This window comes from Eptesicus fuscus, chromosome 11 (genome assembly GCF_027574615.1).
Source record: "Eptesicus fuscus isolate TK198812 chromosome 11, DD_ASM_mEF_20220401, whole genome shotgun sequence".
In the NCBI taxonomy this organism is placed as follows: Eukaryota; Metazoa; Chordata; class Mammalia; order Chiroptera; family Vespertilionidae; genus Eptesicus; species Eptesicus fuscus.
Genome location: NC_072483.1, coordinates 83,722,179 through 83,739,446, shown reverse-complemented (window position 1 = coordinate 83,739,446; position 17,268 = coordinate 83,722,179). Strand labels below are relative to the sequence as shown.

General features: G+C 41.5%; 2 protein-coding genes across 2 annotated transcripts in view; one reads left to right on the top strand and one right to left on the bottom strand.

The window, feature by feature from the left end:
* Positions 1 to 3,279: 3,279 nt before the first annotated feature.
* On the bottom strand, positions 3,280 to 15,990 carry WDR12 (WD repeat domain 12). Its single transcript, XM_008146451.3, has 13 exons — positions 15,553 to 15,990; positions 14,707 to 14,801; positions 13,765 to 13,859; positions 12,187 to 12,293; positions 11,207 to 11,322; positions 9,910 to 10,064; positions 9,689 to 9,734; positions 8,250 to 8,335; positions 7,115 to 7,255; positions 6,889 to 6,994; positions 6,598 to 6,730; positions 4,695 to 4,767; positions 3,280 to 3,649 (listed from the first exon to the last, which is right to left on the bottom strand). Exons 1-13 carry the CDS (start codon positions 15,591 to 15,593, stop codon positions 3,572 to 3,574), a joined length of 1,272 nt encoding a protein of 423 aa, XP_008144673.2. The 5' UTR covers positions 15,594 to 15,990; the 3' UTR covers positions 3,280 to 3,571.
* A 484-nt stretch (positions 15,991 to 16,474) lies between these two features.
* Positions 16,475 to 17,268, top strand: part of CARF (calcium responsive transcription factor) — a 44,016-nt gene continuing 43,222 nt past the window's right edge. The window contains exon 1 of the mRNA XM_054723027.1: positions 16,475 to 16,515. The gene's annotated coding sequence lies outside the window, so the exon portion shown is untranslated. The remainder of the gene's footprint in view (positions 16,516 to 17,268) is intronic.

The following is a 17,268-nucleotide window of genomic DNA, read 5'->3' as shown; positions in this document are numbered from 1 at the left end:
GCGAGTGTGAGACCGGGAGTGGTAAGTGGACGGAGTTCTCGGCTTCCTCTTCTGAGCCAGGGCCCGGGTCCCCCCGCCCCCTCCCCTTCTCCTCCGAGCCCCCTCCCCCTGTACCCCCCCCCCGCACCTGCCGGACACTCCGGTCCCCCCCCCCCCGCACCTGCCGGACGCTCCGGTCTCCCCTCCCCCTCCCGCACCTGCCGGACGCTCCGCCCCCTCCCCTGCACCTGCCGGACACTCCGGTCCCCCCTCCCCCCCCCGCACCTGCCGGACACTCCGCCCCCCTCCCCCCCCCCCCCGCACCTGCCGGACACTCCGCCCCCCTCCCCCCTGCACCTGTCGGACACTCCGCCCCCTCCCCCCCCCCCGCACCTGCCGGACACACCGCCCCCCTCCCCCCCCCCCGCACCTGCCGGACACTCCGGTCCCCTCCCCCCTGCACCTGCCGGACGCTCCGCCCCCTCCCCCCCCCCGCACCTGCCGGACACTCCGCCCCCCTCCCCCCCCCCCGCACCTGCCGGACACTCCGCCCCCCTCCCCCCTGCACCTGCCGGACGCTCCGCCCCCTCCCCCCCCCGCACCTGCCGGACACACCGCCCCCCTCCCCCCTGCACCTGCCGGACACTCCGCCCCGGCCCCCCCCCGCACCTGTCGGACACACCTCCCCCCTGCACCTGCCGGACACTCCGGTCCCCCCTCCCCCCTGCACCTGCCGGACACTCCGCCCCCCTCCCCCCTGCACCTGCCGGACACTCCGGCCCCCCGCCTCTCCCCCCAGCGAGGCTATGCGCGGAGCCCGGCTCCTTCCTGAGTCCTGGGGGCTTTCGGTACCCGCGCCAGCACGTGGGAAATGTCACGTGCTGTATGTAACTCTAAAGATTTAAAGGGGATTAAGTTAACAGCTGTTAATAACTGATCTCGAATGCACATAATTTGTTGTCATAAATGTCTTCAAGAGCAAAAAATAACATTTGAGCCTAAAAACCTCAAGGAGGAAAATGGAAATAAGGCAAAAGAATTACGTTACTGATGGAAAATAAATTCAAAGTGCTTTTTAAAGTGACAAATTATCAGCTGTCCTAAAACTTTACAAAATGTGAATTATTTACAACTACGACGTATAGGCTAGTAAGTGGGAAAAGCTCACGTTTGAAGTGATAATTAAGTCTGTAATATCATGAAAGAGGTAAGATGGGGTGATATTGTAGAATGTTATTACGAAGTACTTACCTTAAAAGCCTGAAATAAAAGTTTTAGAACAGAAAAAAAAGCGTAGGCTATTTATACTATAGAATTAATTTGGATTGGAAATATTAAGATGTCTTTAGCTTAGGAATTTAAAAAAAATTTTTTTTTTCAGAGAGGGATAGAAACATCAATGAGAATCATTGATTGGCTGCCTCTTGCACGCCCCCTACTGGGGAAGGAGCTCACAACCCTAGTGTGTGCCCTTGATGGGAATCAAACCCTGAACCCTTCAGTCTGCAGGCCGCTGCTCTATCCAGAGTCAAACCGGCTAGGGCAAAAATAATATATATATATTTTTTTATTTTTTTACAGAGAGGGAGAGAGATAGAGTTAGAAACACCAATGAGAGAGAAACATCTATCAGCTGCCTCCTGCACACCTCCTACTGGGGATGTGCCTGCAACCAAGGTACACGCCCTTGACCGGAATCGAACCTGGGACCTTTCAGTCCACAGGCTGACGCTCTGTCCACTGAGCCAAACTGGTTAGGGCAGGGCAAAATATTTTTAATAACTCTGCCCAAAAGGTTCATTCAGAGACCACCCAGAACAGAAATATAAATTTATCCCAGTTCTCTGAAAATTAAAATATTTTCAGAAACTACACATAAAATTTACAGATCTTCACTAAATGAGAAAAACAGACTTTGTGTATGAATTTTCATCACTAAATGAGAGAGAAAAAATGATGTAACTGGAGCTCTAGCTCTTGGTCCGTATTACAGGAGTAGAGGGTGCATGCCAGAGTCCCTAAGGAGTGTGGAACAAAAACCACTGCACTAGCCCTGGACAGCTACACACAAGAGAAGTAAATTTATACCTGGTTTAACACGTTAAGCACCCAGCCTGTTTTGTCTTCCGGACGGAAAGCATAGTCCAGTTTTCGGCAAACTCATTAGTCAACAGAGCCAAATATCAACAGTACAATGATTGAAATTTCTTTTGAGAGCCAAATTTTTTAAACTTAAACTAACTCCACTTCTTCAAAATAGACTCGCCCAGACCGTGGTATTTTGTGGAAGAGCCACACTCAAAGGGCCAAAGAGCCGCATATGGCTCGAGAGCCACAGTTTGCCGACCACGGGTAGTCAGTCACTGGTGATTGACATGGCGCTTAACTTAACCCACTCAATTAATTTGGCTCTCAACTACAGCCAGATGGGTAACTAGATTTATTGGTGTGATTACTTCGTAAGTTATATCTCTAATCACAGAATTATACACCTGAAATATATAATATTGTATGTCAACTCTAATTTAAAAATTAAAACAAGATTTTTAAAAAAAGATATATTGTTCCCTGGTTGGTGCGGCTCAGTTGTTTAGAGCATTGTCCTGTGCACTGAAGGGTCGTGGGTCTGATCCCCGGTCATACGGGAGGCATTTGATTGATGTTTCTCTTTCACATGATGTTTCTCTCTCCCCCCATCTCCCTGTTTTCCCTCTCTAGAATCAATGAAAAACATCTCTTTGGGTGAGGATTTAAAAAAAAAAAAAAAGATATATTGCATTAGAGTCTAATGATATAATCAAACTGATTGCCCATATATTACCCAGAAGTTGAAGTGCTCTGCTTGAGGAATGCCAATCCATTAAAGATGGAAGAGGGCATTTACTTTAAATATTTGGTATATCACATATGAATTTAGACCAGTTCTATAACATTGTAGGAAGTTTGTATCTAATACTGACTGAAAGGTTTGGTCTAAAAAACCTGTTCTTATCTATACACAAGAGTAAGTATGGTAGAAGGATTCCTTGTTACCATGAAATCTGTATGCAGTTTCTAAAGGATGGTGACATATCTTTAATATGAAGTACTTCACTTAAGAGTATTTCAACAAATTCTTAATAAATTGGCAACATCTCCTTCAAAGTCTTATTACAGTTAGACATCACTTATTTTAACAAAAGCAAATTGCATTTCTAAGTTTTTCTGTATTAAATTTTATTTTTTAGATGCTTTTTAAAAACAACTAACTTTAAAAAGTTCAGTTTCTCTGTCAGAAATTAAAAAACCACCACCACTGGACAAGTACTGTATTTTTAATATATGCTTTTATAGCATTTCAAAAGAAAATCTTAATTCAAACTAATACCTTTAAAAAGAAATAATAAACTCGGTTTTATTTCAAGAGTTTACATAAGGTAGAGAATGCAAGCCACATTTTATATTTTATAAATGCACACTATTATACAATAAATACAAAATAAAGAAAAAGAAAGTAATAACTATTATCAAGGGTGATCTGCACTGATGTAATCTGAGGATTCTCTATCAATTACATTTACAGAATCTCTGTAGTCAAGTTTATCATTCACTTTCATGCCCCCACATGGGAAGAGGTAGGTGAATATCTGTAGGAATACAACTTATTGTCTGCTCCTCCACTCAGAAGAAACTGCATAAAAGGAGAGAAAAAAAACACACAAACAGAAGTAAATACAGTTATTTCATATGATAGTAAACCTAAGTAAATACTGGTGATTCAGATTACAGAGAAATTATGGATGAGCAGTTAACTTGCATTGTGAGTTTACACTTAAATAGAGGCCTGACTGCTGGTCGGACATCCCTCTCACAATCCTGGACCACTGGCTCCTAATCACTCACCTGCCTGCCTGCCTGCCTGGTCGCATCTAACTGCTCCCGCCGCCGGCCTGATTGCCCCTAACTGCCCCCCCTGCTGGCCTGGTCGCCCCACGCAGCCTGCTTGTTCAGTCATTTGGTCATCCCTCACTAACCCCTCTGCCGGCTTGGTCGTAGGCAGCCATCTTGTGAGGGCTAATTTGCATATTACCTCTTTATTATATAGGATGGACTGGTTACATCAGTTTTCACTATATTATGATACAGTATATTAAAGCTTTAAAAGTGATTATTTGAATTTGGTTAAGGTGTAAATTTCTATTAAGGATTTGCTAAGAAATGTAATAAAAAGTTTGAAGGGTAATATAGTTTTGCCCATTTAAGAAAATTAAGTTTTTAAAGGACAGCACATTAATTGTTTGCCAGTAAATGGATATTACAAATTATACAAGTACCCCTAGGACCTGTATTTGAAAAGAATTCATAGGCAATAGAGCTAATGTATATACATAAAAATAGTTAAGCTGTAATTCTTTAAACACATTTTATAATCTAGATTCATTACATAAGATTTTTCTAAATGGAAAATACTTTGATCCAATTAGACTAAAGTAGCAAATTTATGGATTTGAAACATGTCATTAAGATACTCATAAAAACAAAATTGCTTCATATTTTCTATTCCTAATATTGATGGACAAATTTGTTCCTTCTTTGAATGGAGTCTGAGATTTTATGAATAATATTAATGGAAACTTAGAATAGAGAATTATAAATATCAGATATATGAAATACAACAAACACCAGGTTTATTCTAATGATATATTTTCCTCTTCACCAAATAACTAACATCTTACCCCAGTGTCTGTCCAGTCCACACTTAGAACTTTGTCTTCATGAGCAGCCAAATCATAGAGAGGAGCCTTACAACTAAAAGATGAAAATGTTGACATGTTATGTGCATGTCATAATACTAAAACAAACATCTATGATCAGCTAGACTTTCCTGTAAACTTTAGCATTCACCATCCCTCACCATCCCTGCCTCTGTAAACACTTAGCATTAAAATTCTGGGTTATTTACTTGACCACCTCTCCTGTTTTCTTACATCATTAGCAAGTGACCGAGATTTATTACAAACAAATATATTCAGGAAAAATGCTATTTATTTATAAAAATTTATAATTAGGCCCATCTTCACACTTCCTTGACTACTTTACTTTTACTCCCAAATCATGGCTTTATATACCGTTGATTTACTCATCTATATGCTGGTAACTCCCAAATTTATATTTTAGCCAAATTTCTCCCGAGTTTGGTATGTATATCCCCCTGGATGACAGTTGAATGTCTCTGGGCACTACACATTTAAAACAACCAAGAAACTCTTGATTTCCCCCTATAAACCTCTTTTTTCTACTCTTTCCCATTGTAGCAAATGGCACCAATAATTACCCAATGGCTCAGTAAAAAATACAGGCATTATCCTAGACTCCTATTTCTACTTTCAGTTTCTGAGCCAATCCTGACAAAGAGCTATCTTGCCCTAGCCAGTTTGGCTCAGTGGATAGAGCCTCGGACTGCAGATGGAAGGGTCCCAAGTTCAATTCCAGCCAAGGGCACATGCCTGGGTTGTGGGCTCCATCCCCAGTGTGGGGCATGCAGGAGGCAGCCAATCAATGATACTCTCTCCTCATTGATGTTTCTATCTCCCTCTCTCTTCCTTCCTCTCTGAAATAAAAATATATTTAAAAAAACAAAAAACAAACAAAAAAAACCCCAAAGAGCTATCTTCAAAATATACTTAAAATCCAACCACTTACTCTAATGCTACCCCCCGAGTCCAAATCACTATTCTGACTCTTGAATTATAATATTAGCCTCTCTGCTTTCATTCTTGCTCCCCTACTCAAAATTTCCAAAGCCTTCCTCCTGATCATACTTAGACTGAAACCTAAATTCCTTACTGTGGCCTACAAGATACTGCTCAATATCACCACCACCTGCCTCATGTGCAGCCACTCTCCTCCTCGCTTACTCCACTCTATCATCACCGACTCCCTTGCTATTTTGTCAATATGCAATGGCTTTCCCCACCTCATCTGCTTTTTCCTGCCATGATCTGTGCGTGGCCTAAACCTTCACATTGTTCAATTCATTGTTAGAATACTACTTTCAAAGAGAGGCCTCCCCCAAAGAAGTGTCCCCTTTACTCTGCTTGATTTTCTTCATAGCACTTACCTATTAGTATCAGAAACTATTTGGTAACTAGCAGTATCAGAAACTATATAAAGTAGCCAATTAAAATGTATATACCTTCTAGATATTAATAAGTCATGTATCATAAGGTAGTATAAGGATGTCAGAAAAGCAGATTTAAGGTAAGTATCAAACATGCATTTTTATTAACATAATTTATAACTTGATCACACATCTATTCAGAGACCACTGGCCTCCTACTTCTATAATTATATTTATATTAAAGTTCAGGATAGTTTTTCTAACCTCTGTCTTTTCTTGTCTTACATACATAACAAGGTCAGAAAGATGGATTTTATACACTTGTGGAATTTTTTTGTCCGAAAAACCCCCACAATCACAAATTCTTTCAGGTTGCAAAAAAATGTTAGCAAAAGAAAATGCCTTTGATTCTGGTCTTTCTTTTTGATATCAATATTTATCATTTCAGTATTCACTGTTTTCTCTGTATGCAATAGGCAATTGATATATTTCTTTTGTGGACCGTAAATAGGACTTACCTCCTTGTATCCCACAGCTTGACAATGTTATCTAAAGAACCTGAAATCAGCTGCTGCTCATGGATAGGAGACCACTTTACTGCCGTGACCCAGCCGGTATGTGAGGTTAGGGACAGTGACACCAAAGAACCATCTGAACAAAGCAAAAAAGTTAACAATTACTGAATATTAGAAGAGGCAGAACAAATCTAAAAAGGAGTATGTAGAAACTTAGCTTTTTATACACATCTCTATTGAAAAGAGAAATGGATGTTGTTTATACATTTTTCCTCCAGTGTTCACAGGACTCACCTTTAGTCCTGGGATCCCACAGTCTGATATGCCTATCTGTACTTCCAGATGCTAAACGTTTACAAAGTGAAGAGTAGGAGATACAATTAAATACTTTATTTCCTGTCTGGGGGAAAAAAAAGGAAAGGACATTTAACCAGGGTGGGTTAAAATTTATCATCTCTAGAAGCTTATCCACTTAAAAGCTCAAAGTTAATCCGAGAACCACTAAAGTTGTAAATCTTACCAAGGTTGACTTAAGACTGCCAGATTCAACATCCCATACTCTGATTGTGTGGTCCCAGGATGCACTGCAGATTTCTTCATCATCTGACCACAAAACCGAGGAAATTGCTTCTTTATGACCAGACAGGGTCATGATGGGCGTCTAAAATGAAAGACAGATGAGACTAAGGCGATATAAGTCACAACAGTGATTACCTTTAGAGTCTACTTATTTTGAGGGAGGCTAGAAGGAGTCTTCAGGGTATTGGTAATTCTCAATGTTTTGATTTGGATAGTGATTACTTGGGTATTGTAAAAATTCATTGAATTATATACTTAATTATATGTATGCAAAACTTCAATTAAAGGAAAGGTTAGAAAAAAAAAGGCCACCTTCGCCCTAGCTGGTTTGGTTCAGTGGCTAGAGCCTAGTCCCTCGGACTGAAGGTCCCAGGTTCAATTCTGGTCAAGGGCATGTACCTTGGTTGCAGGCTTGATCTTCGGCCCTGGTCGGGCAAGTGCAGGAGGCAACCAATCGATCTCTCACATTGATGTTTCTCTCTCTGTCTCTCTCCCTCCCTTCCACTCCCTCTGAAAATCAATGGAAAAAATATCCTTGGGTGAGGATTAAAAAACAAACAAACAAACAAAAAAACTACCTCTGTGTAAAGGATTTTTATAATTCAACAAATTCTCTTCTCAGACATATTCTTTAGAGGTTGCAACATCAAGGAAATGCATCAATAAATTACAACTGGCACACTATCCAAATTGGCAAGGCATTTACAGTTCTTTATTTTTTATTTATTTATTTATTTTATATTTTATTGATTTTTACAGAGAGGAAGGAAGAGGGATAGAGAGTTAGAAACATCGATGAGAGAGAAACATCGATCAGCTGCCTCCTGCACACCCCCCACTGGGGATGTGCCCGCAACCAAGGTACATGCCCTTGACCGGAATCGAACCTGGGACCCTTGAGTCCGCAGGCCGACGCTCTATCCACTGAGCCAAACCGGTTTCGGCTATAGTTCTTTATTTTTGTTAAAAAATGTTTTTATTGATTTGAGAGAGGAAAGGAGAGGGAGAGGGAGATAGAAACATCAATTTGTCAATACAGACCTAAGCCAAGGATAGCAGTTCTCACAAATACTTACCCTTGTTAGTCCCAATTGCTCTGTTTTCTGTTTCTTTCTTGGTCGATTTGTGGATTCCTCCATTTCATCTTCTTCATCTGTAGGGACTGTATCATAGAGAATTAGATTGATACTTTTAAAATTATGGTAAACATTAATTGCAAACAGTCTCAAAGAACTCTTACATTTCTGGGTACATATTTTCTCCACATTATCTCATTTGGCTAGAATAGATATTCCTACTTATTTTTGTTAATAGAAAATTATACATAAAAACAATACCTGGGTTACCTATCTTCCAAACAGAGAAAGTAAAATACATTAAATTCCTAGAAGCTAACCAGTTTGACCTCACTGTGTCTTTAAGATCATTAAGAATATTCATTACCATATCTAAGAAAAATTGCTTATTGTTAGTTGACCAGATTGCATTTATATCATGAAGGGAATGCCACAAGATAAACACATGTTAAAAGGACATACATTCCCGCCATGTTTATTCTTCTTTTACTTTTCTAACAATGAATTTAAGTGTTTCACATATAGTTATTTTTTGTTTGTAACTATTTTATGGATTTTGAAGTTTTTCCCAAACTGGACTGTAAGTGCCCTAAGGGTAACAACTAATATACATATCTCATTTACCCAGAATTATGAAAAAATAAAATATACCATAAAGGAGAAAATTTCTAAACTATTTCCTGCCTCAATACTGTTTATTTTAAGCATTTTTGGAATATCTACTAAAATGGATTATATATTTCCTGCCATCTTACACATAATTACTTAAAACTCTTTAAGCTTTTCCTGATCCCCCGGACTCTCCTTTGTAAACCATATTTAGGGTATTATGCTGCAATACAGCAGTTACCTCCGAAGTAACAGTTATTCTGATCTGTTTACCTGTGCCATACATAGGTCTAGGCTACTGTTTTTAAATTTTAAGTATCTGTGAGTTTCTCCCCCCTTTTCTTCTTTCAATATCTTCTTACTACTGTGAAGGCACCGGCCTCTGAGAATCCTCCCTCCTCCTCCTCTAATTGTTCCTTCTAATCTGTTTTCAAAGTGAGAAGTTTGATAAAATTGTATTAAAAATGTCTACTTTTTTAAGTAAACCAGCTTTAAGAAAATTCCTCTAATAGTAAAGTGTATAAAAATTACTCAAAAGATACTTTAGTTTATTTCCAGATTCCTGAATAAGGGACTTCAGACAGTTATGTCCCATTACACCAAACATGCTGACATGTGCAGCAATTCAGGGACATCCAATTAATAAGGGGATGCTGAGGTAGAAAAACATCTTGAAACACAAAGAAATATACTAATTTTTCTCTATACTATGAGCCTTTGTATCTTATAAAACCCTGGTCCATTTTTATGGTAACATATGGGCTACAAAGAACTTTCACTAAAATTCTTGAAATATTAATAAGTCAAAATAAAAGAAATATTTGATTTACCTGTAGACCAGATCTTTAGCATCTTATCCCAGGAGCCACTGCAAAACTAGAAACAGATATATATGAAAGGAAAAAGAGTTTGTAGTATAACCCATCATATTATTTGCCTTGTTTTTCTCTGCTTTATAGTCACCAATCACAATGAATATACACAGGAAACAATTTTTACATAAGTTCAGAGTAGAACTCAACACAGTCCTGATGACCCAGTAGCTACTTACTTTAGTTCCTGTGCCGTCAACAGCTATGGAGTCCACACTCCCAGCGTGGCCTCTGCAGCAATGCAGGGCTTTCACCTTGTTTCTCTCCACGTTCCACTCCCATAAGAGGATAGTCTGGTCCATAGAGGCACTCAGCAGTAGGCAAGACAGGTTGTCTGAAGAAAGGAGAGCACAGGAGTAAGAAACACGTAATCACAAAAAGGTAAAATAGATAGTGCTCTGAAACCAAAGAATTGAATTTGTTGTTGTTGAGGAAAACAAAAAACAAAACAAAAACAAAAACAAAAAAAGCTCAGGTCCAGCTTTGAAAAAGAAGCTAACTTATAGTATAAAGATCTTCAAAAAATACATTAAGAGAAATGAGTTTAACACACACAGTCCTAACTTGAAAATATGTATTATCCTATATAATAAAAGCCTAATATGCTAAGTATCCAGTCATCCATTCAACCAATCAAAGTGTAATATGCTAATGATATGCTAAGGCAGCTCAACCCCTCCCTATGATGTGCACTGACCACCAAGGGGCAGACAGTTGACGGGTTGACCAGTCGCTATGACATGCACTGACCACCAGGGGGCAGATGCTCCAATTGGTAGGTTAGCTTGCTTGGGGTCTGGCTGATCGGGACTGAGCGAGACAGGGCTGGACATGCCCTGGAGCCCTCCGTGGTCCCTCCCTGGTTGGCCAACCTCCCATGTCCCTCCCTGGCCCCAATTGTGCACCCGTGGGGTTCCTCGGTCTGGCCTGCACCCTATCGCAATCGGGATCCCTTGGGGGATGTCAGAGAGTGGTTTTGACCCAATCCCGCTCAATGCAGGAGCTGCCCCCTGGTGGTAAGTGCACTCCCACAGGGGGGAGCGCCAATCAGCCAGAAGCTGGGCTCACTGCTGGCAAGCACAGCAGCGGTGGCGGGAGACTCTCCCACCTCCACGGCAGTGCTAAGGATGTCTGATTGACAGCTTGGGCCTAAGCCGTCAGTTGGACATTCACCGAGGGTTCCTGGACTGAGAGGGTGCAGGCCAGGCTGAGGGACCCCCACTCCCCCTACTCCCGAGTACACAAATTTCATGCCCTGGGCCTCTTAGTCTGATATAATTTTAGTAAGGGTTCACTTTACTGATGTATGAATTTTTTATATAATCCTTTTCTTCTTGAACACTATATTTTTGAATAAGGTGAGACTAACTGAGGCACAAGACATTTCCTAACCTGTGCATTTTCTGCCCCAGCACTGAAAATGGCTTATTTTCAATCCTTATCCCGGAGTGCTCTCCGTTTAGGCAGAGTGCTTACCTCTTTTCACCCAGGCCACATCTTTTACGACGTCTGTATGTCCCACAATCGTCATTATCGACTTTCCTCCCAAGGTCCAGATCCGAGAAGTCTTATCATAAGAACCAGTCAAGATCCTGCGAGGAAATAGAAAAAGCAGCTTTTTCAGCTCCTGAAATCAATTATATTTCTAAGGTAACAACAAAGTCAATTTTGAGGATTATACTTTAAAATTCTCCTTGAATATGAGATTTCAAAACACACTAGAGCAGAACAGAAGATATTATATTTGGCTTTTCCTGACCTGCTAAAAATAAAAACAGTAATACTGACAAATCCTATATTTCACTTTTACTGTTGTTGTAAATACTACAACTATTAGGAAAGCTAAGCAAATAGCTTGTAAAGCCTAACAGTCCTTGTAAAACCCATTAAACAAACAAACAAAAAAACCCAGAAAACCACTTAAAGTAAAAACGTAACTTTGTATAATTACTACAGGAAGGATTCTTTGAACATAAGCTACCATATACACCACTCTTGAGGTGTTTTTCTACAGGTAAGGACAGTGGGGATCTGCTCTGAGCCAGCCACAACTTCTTGATTCCAGTCTGCCCATTTTAGCCCTAATATAGCATGAACTGCACCTTCATGATAGCAGGCCAGGAGATATGTAACTTATTAAAGGATTCCACCCACCCCCCTCTATAAGACAAATAATATCCTTGGTCTTAAAAGCAGCAAATCAAATAAATGCCTTGGCACTTGACCTATTCAGAATACAAATGTCACCACATCTTGACACAGAAATGAAAACTTACTAATAGATATGTTTCTTCTAGACTACAGTGAATGTAAAGATCTTTGGTGTGGTCACTGATACATGTATCACAAACCATTTTTACAAAGAACAGAGAAATCAGAGAATATTCCCATCATGCACTTAAGAAGACTGATGATGGCATAAGAAAAGGGATAGAAGAACATTCATCTGGCAATACCATTCCTCTGCCCCTTGGATTGAGCTGATCCAGTCATCATGGAATAAGCATTGCTCTGGCTGAGGTGCAGTGTACTTCTCCACGTATTCTAGTACCACAACCTCTTCCTAGTCACAGAGAGAAACCAGACATCAATCGGGTGGTGCAGTCTTACGAAGGTAAAGACCCCCCAGTTTAATACATCATGTTTGTCCCCTTCATAACCCAGAAAATCTGGAGCCATACAAAAGGTGAAACTTTATGTGACCTAACAGTATGCTATGAGTAACATTAAGAAATATTAATGACCTTGGAAAACTTATGCTAAAAGTGGGGGAAAAAAGAATATAAGAAGCCCGGCCGGCGTGGCTCAGTGGTTGAGCGTTGACCCATGAACTAGGAGGGCACAGTTCGATTCCCGGTCAGGGTACATTCCTGAGTTGTGGGCTCGATCCCCCATGGGGGGTGTGCAGGAGGCAGCCAATCCATGATTCTCTCTTATCATTGATGTTTCTATCTCTCCCTCTCCATTCCTCTCTCTGAAATCAATAAAAATACATTTTGTAAAAAAAATATAAGAAACTTGAAATTATAAAATCACAAAAGCATATTGTTAAATGGGTACAGAGCTTCTACTTAGAATGAAGTAATAGTCTTGGAAATGAATAGTGGTGATGGTTGCATAATATTGTGAATGTAGTTAATGGTCACTGGATTATAAACTTAGAAAGTGGTTAAAATTATAAATTTTATGAGTATTTTACCACAGTTCTAAAAATTGCCCCCCAAATTGTATTTTAAATTATAAAAGCAATATTAATAAAAGTTTGAAAATTACAGGGGAGAAAAATCATTTTAAATCACAATAGCCCAAGCCAGTGGTCGGCAAACTCATTAGTCAACAGAGCCAAATCTCAACAGTACGATTGAATTTTTTTTTTAATTTCTTTATTGATTAAGGTATCACATATTTGTCCTCATCCCCCCCATTCCCACCCCAAACCCCTCCTCACGCATGCCCCCACCCCCTGTTGTCCTTGACCACTGGTTAGGCTTATATGCATGCATACAAGTCCTTTGGTTGATCTCTCCCCCTTATCTCCACCCTCCGAAATTTCTTTTGAGAGTCAAATTTTTTAAACTTAAACTATATAGGTAGGTACATTGTTATTAACTTAATTAGGGTACTCCTAAGCTGGCCTTTGCTAAAAACGTCCTCAATCTGATTGAGGCATGTGGCTCGAGAGCCGAGGTTTGCTGACCACTGGCCTAAGCTATAAGTTGTTCTGGGTGCACAATCATTTTGTACACCTTTATGAGAACTAAATATATATTTGTTGTTGCCTTTTTTGACCATTCTTCCACAGATATGAAGGTATCTTTCCATATTTATTCATCTGTATTTCTTGCATAATATACTCTCAGAAGAGAGGATTTCAAACTTGAGTATATAAAAAACTGAAATTCAAATTTCTAGGAAAAAAATAATAATCAAAAGGATACTGGTTACCGCAGATTCAGCCTGATTCTAAATGGAGTTCGCCTACATTATCTGGTAATAACTTGAGAAAAGTAGAGCAAGTAAGCATTTGAACTTACCGACGAGATGTTTTCCAGTTCCATATGTTTGAGTAAGGGCATTCGTAGAAACTGGCCCTTGACAAGGAAATCAAACTCCACATGTTTGTGGAACTCTAAAGAAAAGACATAATAAAATCATCACTCAGAGGACCTGAAGTGGTATTCGCAGAGATGTCTATGAGGGACTCCAAAACAAACAGGTACCTATTCCAGTGTGGCCTCTGAGTTTCTCCAGAATGAAGTGTTTAAATCTTCTATTTCACGTGTGATTTTACTTTGTAAAAACCATGTTATTATAGAAAAATTCAAATATATGCAAAAATGGAGAATACATTTTATAATACATCTTCATGTACCTATCATAAAACTCCAATTATCAATTTATGGCCAATCTTGTTTCATCAATATTGTTGCACACATTGCTTATATTAATTTTATGGGCTAATATATTCACACAGCATATGTTTAATATTTGTATCTTTATAAATGGTTTGATATTCTTACATGTTTATAAATGTTTTACCCATTCTTATGAATCTTAGTTAAAAAAAATACGAGTATAAACACTGGCATTTATTACATTTTGTAGAAGTACAGCAAGCGGGCCCAAGCATCTAGATGCTTGCTCTCTGCCAACCCAGCTCAGCCCTCTTCAGCACAGTCACAACGTCTTGATTACCTTTACATCACAACTCTTATACTAAAATCTTTATTCCTAAATCTCAACCACCTTATCTCCTTAGTCCTAAAAATATTTTTTTTTACTGGAAACTTTTATTTTAAAGCATTTTTTAAAGTATTAGCAGGGAACCACATATGTTGTAATTTATAAATTTTACCACTATAAAATGTATGCAGTATTATAAAATAAAACCAAAATAAGGAAATAAAAATGTGATGGAATTTATTGGAGTTAGTGGTATTGTGCCGTCTCCTAACTTTTCAGAACGTACTACCTACCATTTTTAGCCTCCAGCAACTTATTAATGATGTTACTAAGGTCAGCAATTTCAGAAGCTGCAGGGATTGAGAAGGGAACATCGTCTATTGCATATCTACGAAACAGAAACGAAACATCAAGATTATGTCCACAGATTATTTTAACAAATGTGCATTTATTCGATCAACAAACATTCGCTGGGTATCTAATACATGTCAGACATTTTGCTACATGGGATTAACAAAATTAATTACCAGGTCAGCTCATAACGCTACCATAACACACCAGAAGGCAGGATATAATTAGGTTTCAAATGAATGCTATAGACCTGGGGACTCTTATTAAAAATGTTTATATATACACGTATGTATACACACATATAAATATATGTATATAAATCCAAAAATCTGTAACTGAATGACTTCACACTCTTATAAAAAAAAAATAGTCTTACCAACCCCCTCTTCAGAGCTGCTCTTTCTAGCCTGGTTTAGGAAAACAGAGTCTACCACCTACTTAAAAAAAAAAAATGAAGTTGTGTTTTCAAAAACTGAAACATCAGGAGCAGACAGGCTGCAACGACGCGGTTCGCTGTCCAGTGACACGGTGTGCCTCCTCCACAGTCACCATTTAAATGGTGTGGAGTCGCCGATGCTCGGCTCGGCAGGAGGAATCCTCGAGAGGTACCGCTGCCGCCTGAGCGGCAAACACGGTCCAGCGAGGAGTCCAGCAAAAACGGACAGGGGAGGGGGAGGGGGACGGGGGTGTGAAAGTGAATGCGGCAAAGACAGAGCCCCACCAGGTCGCCCCGAAGGATCCTTGAAAAGGATCCCTGGAAGGGGCGAGGCGAGGAGCTTCTTACTTACTTGGTGTTGTCGGTGAAGAAGCGTGCCTGGAGCTGGGCCATCGCGGGGCTGCACACCGAGCTTGCCCACAGAAACGCTCGGGGTAACAGTCAGACAACCCCCTCTTCAGAGCTCCGGTCCCTGAGGTTCACAGAAAGAGGCAGCTCACCCTTAGACCGCACCGGGCTGGGACCCCGCTCCCTTCCCTCCGGGCTCCGGCAAGCCAGACAGACCACGCGGCGGCCCTGCGCGGAGGCCCAGCCCGCACACATCAACTACCGATCCCCAGATCAGGCATCATCGATTAGGACAGCAGCGCGTCCCTTTAATCTCGGTGGACTTCTTTTCATCTACTTAGGCCTGTGATCGAGTAGGAAGACACAGAAAGGCCCAATTCCAATCTGCTTCTCTCTCGCCTTCTCTTTTATTATATAACCGGGTGTCTTTAGATCCGATATTTCAAACACGGGTCCTAGAGACTACAACCCCCAGAAAGCAGCGCTTCTCACGCTGTCACCGCTGGGAATTGTAGTCCTTTTTTATTTTGCCACCCTGCCCTCAGGATATCTTACTTGCATAATGAGATTACTTTTTTTTTTTTGGGGGGGGGGGGGGTCTGGAATGCTTTTTCTTTTTTCTTATTTTTATTAAACCACCCCGACTCCAGCCAGATATTTATTATATTTCCTCTTTATTCCCGCTTTAATTTACTAAAGCCGTTCTGCGTTTATTTGATCACGCACACTCACAAGCAGAGTCACTCTGCCGAGATTATTTGTGGGCGCTCGCCTCCGGCTTCACGTTTGAAATCCAGATGAGAAGAAGGAAATAAAAAAATAAATAAATAAAAGAACGCAATCGGAGTGGGAACCGACGACGGTGGCCGACAGTGGTCTCATCTCCTGCCCGCGCTGCGCGCTCCGGGAGGGGATGCGCCTGCGCATTGCGCTGGTCTCCATGGCGGGGCCTCGGAGCCAAGACGAGGTTGAGTAGACTCGTTTTGAATTTTCTCCCCTCTGCTCCGGCACTCTGTGGACTTCCCTCCTCGCCCTGTAGAGCTCCCGGCGGCGGCGGGACTGGGGGAGCTGGAGGTTTGGCGGAGCTGTCTGCGCGGACGGACCGGACGCTACTTCCCACCCCCCCCCCCTTCCTCCCGCCTCCTCCTCCCATCACCTCCTGACCCTCCCGGTCCCTAAGCAACCGCCGGCCGCCGCCCCCTGCCGCGGCCGGACCTCGGTGGCGACCGCCGGACCCCGCCTCGGGGCCTTACATGGCCAGGCCTTCCGCCCCCTGCCCGCGGGGAGGCTCGCGGGTCCCGGGGAGACCGCTGGGAAAGGGGGTTCGGCGTCCTAGGGGGGTCGCGCAGCCGAGGACGTGCCGCCGCCGCGGAGAAGGACCCGGCCCCTGGGCGGGAGCGCTCCGCGCGTGGTCCTTCGCGCAGCCCCTTGTCCCGGTGTTTAGGGTTCGGTTTTTTTTTCTTCTTCTTTTTATGAGCCCCTTTATATCTCATATTTAGAAGGGGAAAGGCGTATTCCACACCACCTCCTCCGCTTTTTTATTTTTGGGGTCTAAGTTACCCAAAAGGCTCGTGTCTTATCGTCAGTGACCGGGAATCATTCTAATGAAATGTAGTTGTTTTCGGAGGATGGATGGAGAGATAACTATACTGTTCAGATTTCAGTCACTTTTTAAGGCGTTCCCCAGGGAAGCTCCCAGCTTCAGGAAACAGCAGGCTAG

What these genes read in the sequence shown, in the direction of transcription:
- WDR12 (XM_008146451.3), bottom strand. Translation starts at nt 15,593, where the DNA reads ATGGCCCAGCTCCAGGCACGCTTCTTCACCGACAACACCAA. An exon ending in GTGGGATCCCAGGACTAAAG is followed by an intron (nt 6,731 to 6,888) that starts GTGAGTCCTGTG and finishes TGCTTTGTTCAG; the next exon opens with ATGGTTCTTTGGTGTCACTG. An exon ending in AAGCTGTGGGATACAAGGAG is followed by an intron (nt 4,768 to 6,597) that starts GTAAGTCCTATT and finishes TTCATCTTTTAG; the next exon opens with TTGTAAGGCTCCTCTCTATG.